Source organism: Sinohyriopsis cumingii, unplaced genomic scaffold (assembly GCF_028554795.1).
Source record: "Sinohyriopsis cumingii isolate HCF-2022 unplaced genomic scaffold, ASM2855479v2 utg000695l, whole genome shotgun sequence".
NCBI lineage: Eukaryota > Metazoa > Mollusca > Bivalvia > Unionida > Unionidae > Sinohyriopsis > Sinohyriopsis cumingii.
In genome coordinates this window covers 1,741,405-1,763,232 of record NW_028315924.1, presented here as the reverse complement: position 1 = coordinate 1,763,232, position 21,828 = coordinate 1,741,405, and the positions used below count along the sequence as shown (strand labels likewise).

General features: G+C 34.5%; 1 protein-coding gene across 1 annotated transcript in view; it reads right to left on the bottom strand.

The window, feature by feature from the left end:
• The window catches only part of LOC149773286 (uncharacterized), a 68,423-nt gene that overhangs the window by 35,646 nt on the left and 10,949 nt on the right, over positions 1 to 21,828 (bottom strand). Inside the window, exons 2-3 of the mRNA XM_089946512.1 lie at positions 12,692 to 13,006; positions 9,392 to 9,522 (exon numbers count right to left, since the gene is read on the bottom strand). Coding sequence (XP_089802638.1) covers positions 9,392 to 9,522; positions 12,692 to 13,006 — 446 coding nt within the window. The remainder of the gene's footprint in view (positions 1 to 9,391; positions 9,523 to 12,691; positions 13,007 to 21,828) is intronic.

Here is a 21,828-nt window from a genome sequence, read left to right as displayed (position 1 = left end):
ACATTTATTTTGCTATCTGTTTGGCTTCTGCTCCATTTCATTATTTTTGAGTATATCCTATGACTTTTATTATAACGTATCAGCATACTATTGTAATATTTGCAAGTTTGAGTGTATTTAATGTTTGAGATAGTAACTTTTTCCATATTTTCTATTTTATGTTTTATTTCTTTGAATGCCATTATTATTAAAGACATATCATAACTCCTAGAGTTTCTTGCTTAATGCTGTTAATTATATGCTGTAGATCTTTTTGAGATACATCAGATGTTTTACCTCAGGGCAATGTTTTGGGGGCATTCCAAATATAATCCAGTAGAGCTTATTCCATATCATTTTTAGATGACATTTGCAGAAACAAAACCATACAGGTTCTGTATTTCCATAACAGTTTGTGGCAGAAAGTCTACTTGTACTGTTGGCATTTATATATATGTGTTTTTTTCCTTCAAAGCAAATTACTTGACTTTTATTTTCTGTAAATCCACAACCACACAGTTCCTTATCTGTACTTGGAGTTGTCTGTGATTGTCCATTTCCACCAGCACAGTCTCAAACTTAGCCATGCTAATTAGTTTACCAGTGATATCCACCGAATACAGTTCATCGCTTGTGTTGAGACTGCTCTGTGGTCTATTATCTGCACCATCAGTTGTATCTTTAACAAATATACTTTTTGGGACAGTTGTTTTCATGTAATCATCACTGTATCTGGCATAGTCATTGTAGCTATGTCAACATTATCAAAAAATGATTTGGTTTCCTTTCCATCACTGGAATGATAAAAACAGTTAAACAATGCTATGATACCATTATTGACAAATCACACTTTGGCATTGGCATCATAATTGTTGTCATTCTTGGCACATACTAGTTTTCCCTCAATTTCCAAAAATGTCTCACATGGAAGCAAACACCTAGACATGCACTGTACTTGTAATTTTATTTTTCATTGATTGGGGGGGTGGGTGGATGCATATAATACTGAAAATCTCATTTATTCAAGCCACCAACACAGACATGCCCATCTCACATGCAGGATCAGATATACCTTTGAACTGAGCCACTGTTTATATACCACAGATTTTGTTGAATGCATTTGTGAGACAATTGTAATTCACTCCCCATTGCTATATTTGCAATCATAGAGTCTGACAATTGTAATTCACTCCCCATTGCTATATTTGTAATCGCAGAGTCTGACAAATGTCATTGAGCAGCTTCATTAACAATTGTACCAACCACAGACAGCATAGTTTCTGTCAATGGTAGCATTGTTTGGTTGTCATTTCACTAATCGCCATAGTCAATCTCGAAGCGATTGAGCCGCCTGTGGTCCAAGTGATTTCATAAAATCCACAGCAGGACTTTTGATGCTATCAATAACTCACATTGCAACTTGTTTAGCAATTGGTGCAGCACAAGGTCAGTGCCCTGAATACCTATGATGCAGCTGTACATGATCACTGAAGCCAGTTCCAAATATGTAGCATAAATGAGTTTTCTCACTTTAACAATGTGCATGGGTTTTACATGTCCATGTTTAACTGTCATTATCATATTTAAATGTCAGGTCAATCTCTGGTGTACAGTTGTATCATCCATGTTTCACATCAAAGATATATAACAAGCCATCTAGATCGACAAGTGTCAAACAAATGTGTCAAGTGATTACTATCACACAAAAGATACATATAAAATCATCTGGCTCCATGGGTGATAAAACCCAAACAGTATACAACCCAGATCTACCATGCCCGTTGTTTCATACCTGCTCTCAAAACTCAGTAACCACTGACAGCATCACATGTTAAATTGATCTGAGTCACTGAGGTAATCCTCACAATATGTAGTTCCTTTAGATCCTGCATGTACAGATTGTTCATTTTCAGGAATATCTTTTGGGCCAGCCAAAATCAGTTCTCAATGATGACTGTCCAATGTTAAGTGAGGGATTGTGTGTACATATAGCAATTGTAGAGTCTTTACCAATCAACAACAAAATTCTTCATTGGACCTTATCAATGATTGAGGAAATAATAATAATAATAATAATAATAATAATTAATAATAATAATAATAATAATAATAATAACAATAATGACCTTATTTAAAGAGGGTAACACAATTAGCTAAAAACTAATCTACCTTGAGGCCCTCATACAAAGGAATTTATTTATTTTAGCTGCATCTCTGAAGTCACTGGATATATTGGGTTTGGAAGAAGGAAATAGAGTGAGCATTTCTAATCTCAGCTGGAATACTATTCCAGAGCAGAGTTCCAGAGTATTGGAAACTTTTCTTAAATAACTCTTTATTTGGTATGGGAATTTTATACTATTTGGTAGATATGGATCGCAGGTGGGGAGTATTACCAGGTAGCCTATACTGGAATAGTGATTGTAAATATTCAGGAGCACTATTATGAGATATCCTGTACATTAATTTGGTTTTTCTCAAACAGATTTGGTCTTTAATAGGTAATATTTTTAACCTAGAAGCTAAATTTTCCTTGCTTTTTCTGGATTGATGTTAGCCAAAATGCTCTTTTTTGAAGATGTGCCAGCATTTGAATTACTCCATACTGTATTACAGTAGTCCAAATAGGGTTGTATGTAACTGTTATAAAATAGTTTTCTGCGCCTTTCAGGGAGAAAATATCTTATCCTACTGAGAAGCCATAAACTTGAATAGACTTTTTTACTGATATGTTTGATATGTTCAGTCCATGATAGGTTATTATCTACCAGAACACCAAGTAGTCTATCATGACAGACCATTTGCAAATTTGTATCCTTCCATGTCAGACATAATTCATCACTATCAAGATTTGTTCTTCTTTGCCGTGTTGAGATAAGTAATATTTTAGTTTTTACCAGTATTTACCACCATGCCATTACATGTGCACCAGTTTTCCAGTTTGTTTAGGGCATTATGTAAAGAAATTTTGAGTTTATGCTTTGTGTTCTGGATGTCTGACAATGTTGTGTCATCTGCATAGAGATCTGTAGATGACATTGAGTCTCTTAGTAAAAGTGGTAGGTCATTAATAAATAAAATGAATAGTAATGGACCTAGAGTTGAGCATTGTGGTACTCCAAATCTAATTGTTTCGGGTTCAGACAGAACATTATTTATGTAAACATGTTGTGTTCTCTCACTTAAGTAAGAAGTAAACCAATCTAATTGTTCTTTCATCACACTGGTAGATTTTCAGTTTCTTCAAAAGGATTTCATGATCCACCATGTCAAAAGCTTTCCTAAAATCTACAAATACAGATCCTATTATTCTACCTTGGTCAAGTGCTTGAAGCCATTTACCAGTTGGGGAGATCAAGGCAGTCTCACAGCAATGGTTCTGTCTAAAGGCTGATTGATTAGGGTGTAACAGCAAGTGTTTGGTTAAATACGAATGAGTCATGGACATGTTTTTCAATCAATTTTGACAAGTTTGGTAGTTTTGAGATTGGTCGGTAGTTATCAGCATCATCCTTAGAACCAGAACCAGATTTGTGAATAGGAGTTACTTTTGCAGTTTTCCATATTTTGGGGAGATGAGGTTGCAATACTTAAATTAATTATGAATGTTTTGCTATCTACAATAGCAGAGGCAGAAGATTTAATGAGTCGTGGACCAATCTGATCAAGTCCTGTAGCTTTCTTGGTGTCAACTACACTGAGACATTTTTTAACAAAGTTTTTTGATACTGGTGGGATAGAGAAACATACCTCCTCAGAGTTTTTGCTGCTGCAGAACTTTTTCAGTTCATTAAAGTTGTTTTCTATCACTGGTTCTTTGAACTTTGTGGTATTGTTGGTGAAAAAATCATTGAAAACATTTGAAATGTCAGTTTCATCAGTGACTATGGTGTCATTTACCAGAAGTGAGTGAATTTTATTTGTCTGGGTTTTTTTGTGTGCGTTCCTCCAGTGATTTCATTGAAGACTTTCCAAATTGAGTTTGTGTTGCTCTTTTTGTTTTCAAGCAATGATTGATAATAAGTTCTTTCTAACTTTTTTAATCATACTTGTTTTTTTATTTCTCCATACTTTATATTGTGCATGGTTTCCCATAGTCTTGAATTGGTCTCGTGTTTTCATAGCATCTAGGATTTCAGTATTAAGCCAATTAGGTTGAATTTCAGTCTTTACTCGATGTACTTTCAGTGGTGCATGCTTAGATACTACATCCATGAATAAGTCAGTCCACACCCTCATGGCTTCGTCTATGTCATCCAAATTTTGGGTCATATTACATGGAACTTTATATAAGTCATTGAGAAGTTGTTCTTCATTAAAAATTTTGAATGATCTGTAAGTGATCGTTCTGTGTGTATTTTTTCCTATTTTTCTTGCATTTAACCTTTCTTGTCAAAAAAATAGGATAGTGGTCACTAAGACCAACATTCGGTACATTAACACAAGCCAATTGTCTGGTAGGTTAGTATAAATGTGATCAATAAAAGTGCTTGATTTTTCTGTTACCCTTGTAGGCTCATTTACCAGCTGGTCTAGGCCTAATGATTCAATAAATTCCATCCAGTCATTCCTTATTTGAGTATTGAGAAGGTCCTTATTTATATCTCCGAGTATATATCATGCATACCTGCAGGAAATTCTACCATACCCCAATATATACCATGATCTTGTGAAAGCATAAATCTGTTATTGGTGTGCAGACTGCCAAACAATTGTGATTGGATATTAGGCCAGCTGTAATAAACTCACAGCAACAAAAGTGCAATTTCAAGTGTGTATGATTCACCAGCTGTAACAGGTGCAGAAAAGTAACACTGAATTCTGGTTACATTGATGAGATTGTAATCATTGAGGATATCACTCTAGGTTGTATTTACTGCTCTATATATATATATATGTATATATATATATGATTTAATTTAATTGTTTGTTAGTTTTAATTTTTTTATGTATTCTATTACATGCTATTGTAATGTAATTCTATTAACTGGAGATAACATTTTCTGAAATTAAGTTCAGTTTTTGAAAACCTACAATTAGGAACATTTTATCCAGGTTGACCTAGTTCCAAACCTTAATACTTGCTTTAATGTAAACAACATTGTTTTATTTATTTTTATTGTGGGATTAATAAGAGTGAAATTGAGGCTGTATTAATACGTGACCTTAGGCATGTAAAAAGTTTATACCTTGTTTCAAAAATCGTCAGTGAAGTAAACAACTTTATTTTATTGTATTCTTAAAGTAAAATGATTGGTTGTTGTCAAGGTCATGATAGGACTATGCAATTTAATATGTAAACATGATCATGTGACCCTTGCTTTCACAAACCAGGGATTTCCAAAACTGAGTCTTAGATTAGAGTATAACCTTTCTCTATTGAGAAGTTAGTCAATTTGGGGTTTTATGATACACTGGAAAGTGTCTGTTTGTGAACATTTTTCGAGATATATGTTAAATTTTCTTCAGATTATTTGGATTCTAAAAGATTAATTCATTTCTCCGGAAACATCTGAGTGCTCATATAGAATTCTTGGATAAAGACATTTAGTGAAATTTTATTCAAGCCCAGAATATTATTGACTGTGGAATCACAAAAGACTGTAACGATCAGCACCATAATGACTAGAGTTCATGTTATTGCCTTCCGTTTTTGGATTCTTCGTCGGGACTCGAACTTGAATTTATTATCATTTCATTATTGTGACTTTTAAAATTTAATTTGTGGATTATTCTTGGGTGTTTTTGGATTTGATTCTTAAAACCATAAATTCTCTTTTCCATTTTTACATTCCTTTTCCAGGGAAACAAATTATTTGTTAAATTTTACAAAATTTGTTGTTTTCACTCTTTCTGCATTACTGTTTATTTGAGCCTAACATGCAATATTAAAACAACCTATTACGATACAGCACAAATTTTGCAAAGTACATGAAGTGTTTCCACAGAAAGTGTCTCATCAGAACTCATCAGTGTACAAACTTAAAGGAACATCAAATATATCATTGATATCCTCAACCAGTTTATCCATCAGCACATGATGATATGTTTTTATGTTCATGATGTGATTGGTTATGAGTCACTGTTAAAGTGAAGGTCAATTATAAGGGATGTACAGTCCACCAAGGCATTCTCCTTTCTCTTGTGGTGTATGTTTTGGTAACTGTTGGTTTATCAAAAATTTTGCTTATTTGTCTACCTATTCTAACTGTTCTTCAATTGTGCAAAAATTCTGCAGGTTGTTCTTTTTGTGTGGGTGTACATCTTGGTTGCTGCTCCATCCACCTGTGTGGTTGTTCCAGTTGCTGTTCTTCCTGATATTCTTTACCTTAAGCTTGACGTTTTAATATTTTCAGTGTATCTCCTAGCAGTAAGGTAGAGGGTTAAAACAAAAAGCTTTAGTGCCAGAACTAGGGATCAAACGAAAAATGTGGGGATCAAGAATATACTGACAAATTTTCATCTCACTCCTAATTTTTTTACTAGCTGAACATAAGAAATTACAACTTGTATTGCATGCTCCATGTGTATCATACTAAAAATTTAAAATCAACAAACAAGCACAATAATCAAATTTTAATGCATCTGAAAGGAAATTTACACTTTCACCAATGTTGAATTTTATTTTTTCCAAGAACTTATTTCTTGAAATTTGATGCATGCATTTTTTTGCAAAGACCTGCATGTCAAAGTAGGGACATTTGGCTTTATATCTAACAAGCATTTTATCATGAACAGATTTCAATGAAAGGTTGTTTCTGATGAGTAACTGTGTGGCATTATGGACAGAGAACCCTCTCACAAGGCACTGAGGTAAGTGGGATGGTCAGACTAATAGAAGCAAGCTGAAAAAGGTTTTTATTGCATTGAGATAACTATTTCGGATTGAGTCCTGTATATGGGTCTTTCAAAATCTGCATATCACATGGAGAAAATCTTTTTATCAGCTCTGATTCAACAAATGCTACAAACTCTTTTCCAAGGTTCTTAACATAACTCTTTAGTATGCTGATGATATTCTTCGGGTTGTACATATTGATATTTTCCTGGTATGTCATGTTGATCATTTAAATCAGTTAGACATGGTATATATCTTTAAGTCATGCTGACGTGATTTTTTAATGCTTCCAGAGTAGCATCAAGGATATGTTCTATGTGTTACATTCATCTCAGATCACTTTAGGCACATGTGCATATCGTCAAGTCAAACAGATTACATTGGTGTTTTTGTGCTGACCTCGTGAAATTATGTGTAGATTGACATGGTTCTCATGCGTCACATTGTCATCACATTGTCATACATGACAAGATTGTTTGTGTTTTCATCCAAATCATCAAGATCAGGTGCTCCATCAATAGTGGAAAAGAAATCGACAGAAACTTCACTTCTCATGACGTTAATACTCTTGTCACTCAACGATTTTTTAAAACTCTTGGAGAACATCATGACATGGTTGATCATTAGCTGACAGTGCAATCACATACAAGCAATAACACTTTAACACTTGTAAAATCATATTCAACAGCAGTTGAGTTTTCCCATATCCAGCAGAGCCAATGATCAGTGCATGAACTGAGTTTGGAAATATCACCATGATGGGATGGTTTAGGTGTTACCTGCATGGAAAAGTCAGTCAGAGTGGAGCTTTTCAAATCTTTGATTTTTTCCTATGAAGAGGATCTCAAATCTTTAATACATTTAAATTTTTCCTTTTTCATGATGCCATTGAATAATTGTATGTTGTGTAATAAAATTATGTCTTTCAGTTATGTACAATGTCAAACAGAAATGCATACCACAAATCCAACTTGAGTTCCAACAGGTACTTGATGAGCTATGATTACTGTGTTTGATGTGAAGCAAATTAGTTTAGATTATTTGTAACTTCCAGTTCCATCCGCTGCAAATGCATAGGGTCCAAGATTTAAAAAAGGTTGGTGCTACTGCATTAACAAAGCTACTGGGGACAACATGGAGTAAATACCCTGGTGAAAATTACATCCCTGGATACAATTACTGTGGACCCAGTACACAGCTTGATATATTCTAACAACCATCCAAAGACTGGTGAAGCACCTGTGAATCATGTTGATGCTGCGTGTTACATACATCACCTTAATCGGTAAACTTTCCCCATTGTTACTGACAGGACCATAATTTGAGCTACTGGTATTACATGCAATGTGCCAGGTCATTCATGTGATAGATTTCCCAAGCTGAAAAATTGGCATCTTCTGGTGCAAACATTTTATACCAGTGATTGCAGTGGCTACTGCCTTGATTTCTGATAAACATACACTGAAGTCAAGTCTTTATTAGGGACAGACCAATTAAGTTTCTAAAGGTGGGGAGGGTAAATGCATAAAAACTATGGTCTTATTCTGATTTGTGGTATAAAAAGGACACTATGTAATTCATTGCTTTACATCAAACACATGTATCTTGTGATAAATAAAGTAAAAAAATACCACAGTTGGAAATGATAATTTAGCCCCATAAAATGACATGGCCATCCCTATAAAGTACACATGCAGTCAGAATTAAACTAATTGGTAGTTGTGTACATGTATACTTAATCTCGTAACAGAGCTATTATTGCTTAAGGATGAAACGTGGTTTGCATTTACGTGTAAATTCAGTTGTTTTCTTTTTAATTGTTTGTGTTTCTAAACAGAAACTGCTGCTAACTGGAATTCAATTGTCCATACCTCAGAGAATTACTTTTCATATTTAAACAGCAGGATAAATTACACTGTTCAAGAGAAACACAACATGGTGGGCCTCTTGTCAATTCAGCATGTAAGTTTTTTAAATGTACAAAATACAAAAGACTTTTCAAATTTATTTATATTGTCAATATTTATGATCAAAATAATGTTCACTGATTGGTGAAATGGTATTTAATTGTTAATCACTCATTACCCATTGGTCTTTCCATGGGTGATCTTCATTGATTCACTGTTCAAATGTCAATCAGTAATGCCAATCAGCCACTCCACGATGAAGATGCCATCAGCATGCCAGTTAAGGATCAGTGGTGATTTGTTAGCATTTTATTACATCATCGTGAAGCGAAAGTGGAGGGATTAAGTCCCCCACTGTGAAGCTTGGCAATCCCAAAAATACATGTGATTTGTACTGTAAGATCAATTGCTATTCAATATTCAATATTATTTAGGCCAAATACACCTAGCAATCAGCCATATTCCTAGTAGCACTAGTTGTAATATCAGTACTAGTATTAAAAGCATAATGATTATTATGGGCAGTAGTATGGGGGGGGGGCCACTAATATTTTCTCATCACTTTTACAAATGCAACTGAAATTATGTTATTACAAATATCACAAGCACATTTATGTATTAACTCCAATGCAAATCACTTCAATTTACTGCCAATAAAATGACATACCTTTACAAGCCACTGTATCAAAGGGGTTGGGTAGGTACAGCTAGATGTCACACACTGCAGTTTAGCTGATGTTACACTGAGGTCTACATTCATGTTTGGCACCTGTGTGAAGTCAAGACGTGATGGAATAGCTTAAAAAGGAAACAAATATGGAAAATAAGCATTCTAGTATGTAATTATCTAGACATATTATAATCAGAAGAAGTACTGGACTAACATGGATAGTGATTGAAAAGTTCTCATCGTAAATAACTTATAAAGGAAAACAGAAAACAAAGCCTGACCATTACAGTAATTATCAAGATACGCATGACAATCATCATTAGGAGAAAAAGTAGTTTGTATTGTGCTGACTGAAACTAACATGAACAGGGATAGGAGACTGTGACCTATCTTTCTTATCACATATCAACTATCATTTTTTATATGCAAACTATGTGCTTAACAACCAAGATCAAAGGAAAGGACTTTAAAGATACCATGGTTAAGAGTGACTGGTGTATGGTACATATTTTCTAAACAATACTGCTTCATTACTTAATCATCAATTAATTATAAAGTATGTCATTTGCAAAAGATGTTGACTGGCTGGATGGTTGAACTTGCCTGCACTTTCAACATACTGGCTATAGATTGCCATGCAAAGAATTTGTCTACACTTTCAACAGACTGGCTATAGATTGCCATGCAAAAAAGAGAGCACATTTTTGTTCAGCTAAAGTCAGCATGACATCCAGTTGCAATACAGTAAGAAGCCTTGTAAGCAATTGTGGTTACTCTTTTAGATTATAAAATGTACTTGAAAAGGTATCATAATAAAATAAAATTGATCACATGACAGGCTCACTCCATTTGCAAGCACTGAGCATCATATGTAATAACAAACTCCCAATGAAGGAATCAGTTGTTTTCCTTAACCTGATAAAATTCATGTGAATTTTAAATAAAAAATATTAAATATTCCAAAGAAATTGTTACATACTTAATATATATAGTTATTACATAGGTGTGATCCCGTTTCAAAAGGTCATACCACTCATAAGGCTGATTAATCATGAAAGTATAACCCTCTCTACAGAAGGCCAAACCATTGTTAAGGACTCTTACATGTGTAATACACTTCTACAAACAGGCACCCCACTTTTAAGGTCTATTACTTATATATTACTCGTCTAGAAGAGGTGATACAATTTATTACAGATTTTACAAACTTATGTATATTCACCTCCACAAGAGGCCACACCACTTCTAAGACTTATTACTAACATAGCTGTAATCCCTCTTTACAAGAGGCCATACCACTTATAAGGCCTATTACCAACATAGCTGTAATCCCTCTCTACAAGAGGCCATACCACTTCTAAGGCCTATTACCAACATAGCTGTAATCCCTCTCTACAATAGGCCATACCACTTCTAAGGCCTATTACTAACATAGTTGTAATCCCTCTCTACAAGAGGCCATACCACTTCTAAGGCCTATTACTAACATAGTTGTAATCCCTCTCTACAAGAGGCCATACCACTTCTAAGGCCTATTACCAACATAGCTGTAATCCCTCTCTACAAGAGGCCATACCACTTCTAAGGCCTATTACTAACATATATGTAATCCCTCTCTACAAGAGGCCATACCACTTCTAAGGCCTATTACCAACATAGCTGTAATCCCTCTCTACAAGAAGCCATACCACTTATAAGACTTTACTCACATATGTGTAATTCCCCTCTACAAGAGGCCACACCACTTCTAAGGTTTATAACTCACATATGTGTTATCCCCCTTTACAAAAGACCACCCCACTTTTAAGGCCTCTGTTGCAAGTCTATGGTCTTCAAATAGGCTTCAGTTTCACTACTGTTCCTTTGAAACAAACAGGAGATCTCAGGATCTTTTTCCTGTTCAACGACAAGTGATTGTCATTTGTCATCCTGATTAGAATAAAGAGACTGAGTAGTTAAAAGATGATCACTGTGATCAATACCCTTTTATCCAAATGAGAAGTAACATTGACTGCATCTAAGGTCTGTCCAATACTTGTTTCAGCTAATAATAATAATAATAATAATAATAATAATAATAATAAAGACTTTATTTAGAGAAGGTAACTCAATCAGTTACAGAACTAATCTACCTTGACGCCTTCTGTCTGTTATGTACAATATATATTATAGTATATACAACATGATGTGAAGAGTCTGGCTTGACACTAAATAATTAAGTAATTTTAAAATTCAAAGTATCAAACCTGGAATATAAATAAATCATATCTAGTGATTCAGTTAACCTTGGTTTTAAAAGAATGTATGAAATGTGTTTGTATTTGTGTGTGTGTGTGTGTGTGTGTTTATGTGTGTGTGTGTGTATGTGTATGTGTCTGAAAAAAAGAAGCAATTTTAAGATATTCCCAGATCTAATGTCAATCACCATTATATCCCACTATAAACAATGTAATTGTATTGCAAGGTTTGATGTGCTAATAAACAGAGAGGGGTGTTTCAGCATGAATAAATCATGGGATTTTTTTCTGCTTCAGATTTTGGTCTTATAATACAAATAACTGAAGCAAAAGTGAAATTAAAACCCAATCAAATCTTTTTCTTAGTATTGCAATTAATGTCAAATAGGTTCGGAAAGTTATAGATGATACAATGGATTGCAAAAACATGCCATTTAACTTCACATGTATAATGGTGGACTATGCTGCTTTGTTGCTGGGAATGACAGCCTGACAACCTCTGCTACACGTATGTTTTTGAAGGAAATAGTTGATAAAAATAGTGAAGTCATTAGATAGATAAATAAAGAAGTACTTAGCCATTTCCTTCAAGAAGTTCAATTCTCTATATTCATGATATTGTAGCTTGACAGCAGTTCTCTCCTCTCTCACCACCACACACACATTACCTTCTTTAAGGAGAAATAGTACCTACAGTTTATTCAATATGGTCAATAGCTCCAACCAGTTTTACTAAATATTTGTGGGGTCATTGTGTTGTTATTGTTTTTCTTGTCACTGTCATCTTTATCATCATCCTTTGTAAGTATCTTGCAAGTGTGCTATTACATTTCAGCAAGTAGAAAAATGTGACTTATGCAAAATATTTTCTTTGACATATGATATTTCTGTACAGTTATATAGTACAAGATTTTCTTATGCATAAAACTTTAAAAAATTATATGTAAACTTCAGCTGCTTTGTGAAATAGGGCCATGAAATGAACTTTAAAGTGAGCTGCAAAAAGACTTTAACAATTAAGAGAAGAAAAGCAAAACCTCCCACCACATTTAGTACTCACTGTATACAACCAAGATCAAACTGTCACTCCAAATGTCTAGTTGACTTTTAATAAATTTGCATTTATATGTTCCTTCATTTTCCCTATTCAAGCTGCTGATGGTGGTGAAGACACCTGTCTGGTTGGCTGTGGAGCTGTATCCATCGTAAAATAAACAAACGTAATCTTTTGATGCACAGCTAGCAACTATTTTAGGTCCATTCCATAGTTCAGTAACACCCACAGTGAATGATATTGATAGTTGACAGGACAACACCAGACTTGAACTCTTCAGGGGTACAGCACTGTTCATCTTCAAAGTTAATGACTGTGCATCTGAAAGTGGATTACTTCTACTAGTAAATAAAATTAGAAATAATTTTGTGAAATGAAAAACAAACAAAACAAATGAGTATCATGATAACTGAACAGCATATTCTATGCTTGCCCCATGTTTATTAGTAGCAGCTGGAGGGGGTGATCTGACCAAATGATGGAAAGAGGGTGGGTGGGGTGGTGGTGAAAAAAATTACAAAAAAAAAATACATGGAACCTTTGGAAGAAGTCACATAAACTATATGTCAAACAACATGATGTTGTTACATGTGCTATAAAATGTGAATATTTTTATTTCATATGAGCAACATGGGGGAGGGTATAAACAATCTAAGGGGTATCGGTCGAGTCTTCACTAACTTGTTCAACAGATTTTTCACTAACATGATCGATTGTATTGTATTTAATATAACAGTCAATGTAATCTTGTTGATTTTCAATTTTTACATCATCTGGAGCATTTCTTATCTCGAAGTATCTTTTCAATGCATGATACTTTCTTCCACCACAAAATACACAAAATTGTTTTTCCTTTAATGCCAACTCCACAAACCAGACAAATTTTTGGCTGGTACTTCCACATCGAACACTGTGTAAATGAAGTGGACAATAATCATTGCCACAATTTCTTCTAAACTGGATAGCTGACCCCATCATCAACCACTTGCAACTGTTAATGATTATACTATCAGTTGTTGTTGTTGTTGTTGTGGTAGGGTTTAATGCCACTTTTCAGCACACGATAGGCTATACATGGCGGCCAGTATTAATGGTGGAGGAAGAACCCGCGAAAACCCGGAAAGAACCACCGACCCACGATAAGCTACTGGCAAGCTTTCTCACATACCCATACTGGCTGAATCCGAGACTCGAACCCATGCAGACAGAGGTGAGATGGCAGTGATCCGTAACAGAGAGCACTTTAGACCACTTGGACACCCAGGACCCCCTATATACTATTAGTAAAAGTCAAAGTAGATGAAAGCCTAATTATAGAGATACTAAAGAAATCATAGATTACTGCAACAAAAATACCAAGATCTCACTGGGAACAAAATCATATTATTAAAATTAAAAACAGATTTAAATCTCATCAAAAGTTACATCAGATCACTAGAAGCAACACAAGATGAGTTCACAAGGTTGTCTGCGATTGAGCCAGAGCACATCACCAAATCAGATTTTTACAGATTAACAGGTGACAGAAAACAAATACCATTTGAGTTACAACTGTATGATTTTATCAAACAAGCAAAAAATGAATTTATCAACAATAGTGTGTCTTGCCTTTTTTCAACATTTAAGACAGATGGTGATGGTATTTTAATTGATTCTCTTTGAATAACAAACAAGCGGCTACTATTATTAATAATCTTGTTGATGAAAGCAAGTACATATTCAGATTACAATTTATTGCAGAAAATGTCAGCGAAGATGATCCAACTTGGATTATTCGTGATAAACTCAACGCTGTTATGGAATCATGGCGATATAATGTTGTTTAAGTAGACAATTATTTTAAAGCAGTTATTTTCATTGGAATTGACAAACCATACTAAATAACCTATATCCAGTTTCTGCAGTTGTTTATGTGCTTTATCATTTGAATGAATAAGACACAGTTGCTCTTGTTCTGATGAAAACAGTCTCGCTAAATTTTGTGGCTCAACATGTCAGAGAACATTTTGCAAATTCAAGACAAGGAAACGGACTTACAGAATCAAGAATTAAAAAAATAAATGACTGGGAAAACTATTATTAATGGAGATAAAGTATATGACATGGTTATTTCAGAAAAAAAATCATTAAAGATTCCAACAAGTGAAAAACAATAACCATTGAGATTTTGTAAAATTCTGGTAACTACTGAAGTAAGGGTGCTCCAATAATTTAATATGATCATAATTCATTTGCTTGGACCAACTAGGCGAAAAAAATTCCAAGGGAGAAAATAATACAATCTTATGAAGGCAATATCTATGAAGAAATCTACAACACAAGTAAGCATGACCTTGTATCAGTCTGGCTATTTCATGGAGATGACTCTGAGTCGAATGAATCAATATTTGATCAGTTTCTTCTGCTGTCTGGGGTTCTTTATTGGAAGGAATCACTCCAACAAAATATGAAACAAATTTTGGTAAAATATAACATAGATAATGATGATTTACTCATTAATTATTTTACAATGCCATCTGTTGTGGCTCAAATAGTCCAATGAAAGAATAAATGGCATATAACTCCAAAAGAATTTCTCAGTGATGTATTACAATCTTGTGTTGAGTTTAGCTATGGCGGTCTTTGGAACACAGCATATAATTCCTCTGACATAATTTCTGTTGACAATATCGCTGCTTATCCAGAGCTTTTCTTTGATTTTGAGGGTGTCATTGTTATTTTGAATGATTCAAATGAAATGAAATGAATTGCAATAAACGGACCACTACCAAATACCAATTTTACTGGATTTGCTGAGATTGAATCATTCAAGTTTTCAGCCAATTTGGTTTGGTAGAAACTAATAAACCTGATACCATCATCAAAACTCAACAACTGCTGCACAAAACAATCAGCATGGTTGGTCTCCAATAGTGTTATTAAGATACATGATCAATGCTAAGATTCTCACATCATTAACTGTAACCTCTGCGATAATTTTGTACAAACAACAAAAACAAGTTTGGTTATCACAGCACAATAATGATATCTGCAGAAGAATTATTAGTAAGCTTACTTAGGGTTCATCATCTGATAATGCATGTTATTGCACAAGATTAATCGTGGATCCGAATTAGATTTTGTAGTCAAGGACACAGCGACGCAAGGTGTGTTTGTATCATGGATAAATGCAATCATGCAAGATGGAACGAACATAGGTACAATAGTTATTTACTGTTATGTATATTTGATTTAATTTATATCTGATTTAATTTAATTGTCTGTTTGTAAGTTTTAATTTTTTTTAAAATTTCATTACATGTCAATGTAATATAATCTTATTAACTTGATTTGGAATTTTTTTCTTCAGAAAATTCAGTTTCATAAACACTTAATAATAGAAATACTGTTTCTATTTTTGACTTAGTTCCCAATCTTGATTTAGAAATCACTTAGACAAGTAAACAACTTTCTATTTTTTTATTCTTGGAGTAAAATGATTGGTTTTATCATGGTCATACTGGGAGTACATAATTTTAGATATGTAAAAAGCCTCTATTTCGCAATTCTGGGTTTTCCGAAATTGCGCTGTAGTAGTTAGATTTAATAGTGATGTCTAGATAGATATTTCTCAGTTTGTTCTTTTACCCTGGACACTGGAAAGTATTTGTTTGTGACCCATTTGGAGTTACATTTTAATTTTTATTCTAATTATTTGGATTCTAAAAGATTAATTATTTTTCCTGGAAATATTTGAGTGTTCATACAAAATTCTTTGACAAAGATATTTCTTTAAATTTTATTTGGAATTCAAACACTGGAATATTTTTTTCTGTGGTTCACAAAGTACTGTAAACACATCAGTGCTATATTGACTACAGTATTCGTCATTGCCTTTCATTTTGGATTTTTCTTCGGTACTCAAACTTGAATTCATTAGAACATTTCATTACTAGGACTTATAAAATTTAATTCATATTTTATTCTTGGATTATTTCTGGATTTGATTTCTTAAAACCATAAGTTCTTATTTTTTTCATTTTTACATTGTTTTACCAGGGAAATAAATTATTTATTACATTTTTCAAAGCTTGTTGTTTTCACTCTTTCTTTGTTACTGTTTATCAGAGCCTAAAAGCGTAACATAAGACTACATCGAGGACAATTCACCTCAGTTTACTCATTTAATATAATCTATGCTCACATACTCATCAATAAACCTATTATCGATGATCAAAAGATTTCCGGATGACTCTGTCACCAGGCATCAATGATGCCTTCCATGTACATGCTTGATTATACCAAAATGATTGTGTGGGATTCATTATGTGTTATACTAAGTAATCAACTGAGGTGTTGTCGCGATGAATTCCAGATGCCACCAATTTATTGTTGATCTTACTTCTTCCTCTTCTGGAACCAGTGTGAATGTTTTCTCAGTATTTTGATTTAACATAAGTGAGGTGGTTATGGAAAAATGACTTAGTGAACTTATCGTATCTCAAATTAAGCAGGGCCAAACATGGAAAACCAATACAATCCTGTAACCTCAGTGGTATATTTGAGTGAGTTGTCTTGCGGTGTCCATATCGCTTCTCCAGCCACCACTATGTATACCATGTTGATGATCGGAGTCGTGTGAATTACACCATCGGCAATCATTCTGATTTTTTTAGTTCAGTGTTTATCAAATTAATTCTTGAGTTGATGTTGGTAAGCTCATTATTAATAATTTTGATTGTTGTTTTAACATTGACCAGATCAACAAGTTATGTGTGAATTTCAGCCAGCTTAACATTGATAACCAAAGAAGTTATCCATGGTTAAATTTATGTTTCAACGAAAATTTGCAAACATGGTTGGCCTGGTGTCAGGATAATGTGACTGGGTGGGACATCACGCTACATGTCTGCGGTATGATGCCTCAGTGCTTATCATTATGAATTGAAACACTGCAGACATAGTAGCGATATGACTGAAAAATTGTTAAAGCTATGTTAAAAATCTAAATCACAGACACACACACTCTTGCATTGATAATTGTATTTCTGCTCATGTTGAGATTGCCATACTTTATGTCTCCAATTCTTCTAATACATCGTGCAAACTCCCCTGCGATTCTTATAAGTGATACCTTCGATTCCTTTATTTTACCTGTTTTAGTAAACACCACTAAATTATCTTCGGTCATGTCTGGAACTCACAGAATTACATCTGCCAACGGAATATTGCTCATCTTTAACCTTCCTTGCTGATCCTGAAAAAAAGCAATGTCATTTTGGTGAATATCGGCAAGATGCAAAAGATCAGTGACTTCATCCTGTGTTGCGTATTTGGATATAAATCAATGTCACCCTGGGGGCTTAGCTTTAGCAGATCTTCCATAGATATCTACCATTATAAACCATTTATCTGTTTAAAACCACAGTTGGTATACTCATGCACAACATTATGAGGCGGCCGACCACCATCCATGATGACCTTGACATGGCATCAAGTATTGAAATCAGTATTGGTGGATCTATTATCATTTGTGTTGGTAAATTCTTTTAGTAGTGCCAATCCACATGAATCAAAATAAACAACTCCATGTGGATCAACCGCGTATGCAACCCAATGAATACCACAGCGAGAACTTCCATCGAGATTAAGGATATCAGTTTCAATACAGTTTGCTTTTACTGGTAATTGATCATGCATAAAAATAACTGAAGGTTTTTTATGTTTAATCATTGAGCAGCATCAAGTAATTCAACACTTGACATGGGGAGTTTTAGCGAAACGTCACTGGCAACCTTAGACCTTGACCATACCATATTCCTAGTAATCATAGATCACATCTTTCTTTTTTAGAGGTGTTTATGCCATGTCTGTTGCTATTTTCAGTGCCATAACGGCAGCTGTTCCAACAGCACCAAGTGCAACTGCTTTTGCAACAGCAGGAGCCACTCCTGCAATTAGTGTGGGTAATGTCACTGGAAACAACGTTATTCTAGTGTTTGAGTTGACATTCAGTCAATTTTTTGGGGCCCTGCAATGCCACAGATTTCAGAGATATTTTTGCCACGTAATTCTTCTTCGATGCGGATTGAAGTTTTTGTAAATCTGACCAGGTATCAGAGTAACATTGAGGTGATGACAGGACATTATAACATCATGAACAATCTAGTTACATGTATTTCACAGGTGCATCAATGACTCTCATTTGTCCACCAACACCTTCAAACAACATTGTTTTGTCTGACAGAATAACAGCGATTGCCCTGTAACCATGATGTCCAGCAGGTATATCATTAACAGCTGGTTGCATGTGAATGGTATGGGCACATTGTCTGAACAAATTCAGATGTTCCAGTGAGAAATAACAGACTGGATACAGCGTTTTGAAATTATGCTGAGATGTCTTCAGAAGAGAATCAACATTCTGATTATGACCCATTAATCTCATCAAACTATGATAAGCCCATGCTATGTTGTTTTGTTCCAAATTCAGTATTATATCTTCAGATGGTTCCTGATGTCCATTTATCCTCAGTGAAATTGCAGACACAGATAATCTATCAAATCTTTGGAATTCTTTCTTGATTTTATAATCTTGTGTTACCTTGACAAGCAACAACTATGTGTCATGATCCTGAACTTCCCTGTTGAGATGCTATCTAACATGCAAATGAATTTTCTGTGCTTGTAACTGAGTCTGTGGTCACTGTCAGTCATGCCAATGTTGACTTGTTGCTGTTATCCATGAACACTAACAACCGAGCTTCTTCTGTGAGCGATGGGGTAATTGCTCGCATCGAATTCTGGATTGCCGCCATGGACTACCGGGGCTACGTCGACATCAGCATTGCTGGAAAAGAGTTTCTTGGTCATCTCACCTCAAACTGTGCATGGTCAGGATGGTCAGTAATATCCTCTGAGAATATCAATGATGGACCAGCAGACCTTGAATAAGCATCGGTATATCCTGCAAGACCAAGTATCATTTTACAACATCAACTTCATTGTGGCATACTTCGATCTGTTTACTATCAATCATATACATGGCATTTTTAAATAACGCCATAACACCATTAGTAACAAACCCACACTGGTCATTTGCAGCATATGGATTGTTGTTATCTCTCAAAGGTCTACCCTGAACTTCATTAAATGCCTCGGCAGGCAGGAAATACCTGGGTGTATCTTAGACTTATAGTTCAATTTGCCCAAGTTGGTTTGGTTCTCGTGCTTCATAAGAGTACTACTGATAATCATGCACAGACTCATCCTTGAGTACTGGTGCATCCATATCAAATGATGGATCAGATACATGTTTGAACATTTTTATTATGTTCACTGTTGTTTAAACGATGTTCTAACACCAATCAATATCACCAATGATGAAGGGTCAGCTATCAGGTTTGCAGTTATGATTGTTTTCTAGTTCTTTCAACCACTCATTTACAGCTTGATTTATTATTTTACTGACATTTGGTGGCATCACTTCAGTGCTGGGCAGTTTTACTGGCTGTGGATTTCATCATACTAATCATGAGTTGGTCTGTCTTCGATCTCTGAGAATGTTTTACCAGCAAGATTACCAACAGTGTCAATAACCTTATGATGAACAGCTTCAATTGCTTTCATACCTAATTGTTTTATAATAGGAACAGCTTTGGGGCCATCCTTTAAAAAACAAACTTGAACAACATTGCAGAGTCCATCTCCATAGATCATTTTATAAACTGGTAACCGTGAATTTATCACCCTGGCACTTTCAGGTATGTGTTGGGCATTGGGAATAATTATGTTATTTTGTTATCGCCAATCTAATTGAACAATCGCTGTAGTACTCGTCAGTAATTTCATTGATCAGTGCCCGATAGACTCCACTGTCCATGACGACACAGGTAAATAAACAGCTGCCTCATTGATAACATCAGAATTTCTAGTCCATCAACATCAGCGAGAATGTTATTGGGACAAACTTTATCTTGAGTCACTGGCAATCCAGCTATCATATTACGACTGCATTTCACACGACATCTATTGCAAGTGGCAAGGCAACTTCCCGTTGCCACTTCAGGTGGTTCATCACATGGATCTGGTTGTAGTTCTATAGAACGCTGCCGGGTGGGTAATTTTACTTGGTTTTCCATGTTTCTTTTTTTCTTCAGATTAAGTGTCTGTATCCAATGTTCTTCTTTCTTTTTGATTGTTTTAAGTTGACTCCATTTCCACACTTTTTTGTTGTTCTTCTTCAACATGTATCTTAACTGCTCATCTACTGCTCGTCTAAGCATTTCAAATTTTCTTTTATCATCATTAGACATGATTTCTGGAATATCAAAACTAATGCAAAATATATCCTTAACCCAACTGTCAGATTTTAGAGTGCCAACATATTCTTGTTTTATGTATCAATCTCTAACACTATATCCAAACACAGCAGTGTTAATTTTTTTCCATCTTTGATATCTTTAATAGCTTTCTCTGTAAATTAATCTATTATATTAGTTTTACTCTTTGGTGGTGGAGAATGTTGAGCATCTTCTGATTCGTGTTCTGGTTTTTCTTCTGGTTCATCGATATCCTCTATGGGTTGCTGTAATTGTGGTTGAGCATCAGCTATTTGATAGAAAATTTTTTTGGTTTGTTTAGTTCGTCTTGCTATTTTGTCAGTTGATTTAGCTGTTTGTTCGGTTAATTTAGCCATTTGTTCCAATGATGGAAGAAGATCTTTAGTGGCTTTTGTGACTGGTTTAAATAACTGTTCTGTGCTCTTTGAAATTCCACATGACCAACCTGGCATAATTGCCGCTGTCGCTTGACATAATCATGTTCTGGAAGATACGTCTTTTGTTGTATCCAGTCGCTGTCAAGCTAAATTAGTTCTATGAGCACAGAATCACTCATTATTATTATTACAACAATAATTTATTTACAGATCACTAAGTCAGAACTTACACAAGGGTTTACTGTATATCCAGTAATGTAATGTAATTCTTTCAGTTATAATAAATTACTTGATCTCAATTTGGCTCAACAGTTTAGCCATGCCCACTATCATGTCACTTCGACATTTTCAAAATGAGGATAATTATCTACTTTTTTCTTAAAAGTGAGTACTAACCTAAAATTTTGTGGAATATGTTTTTACTTGCCAGCTCTAATTGTATTAA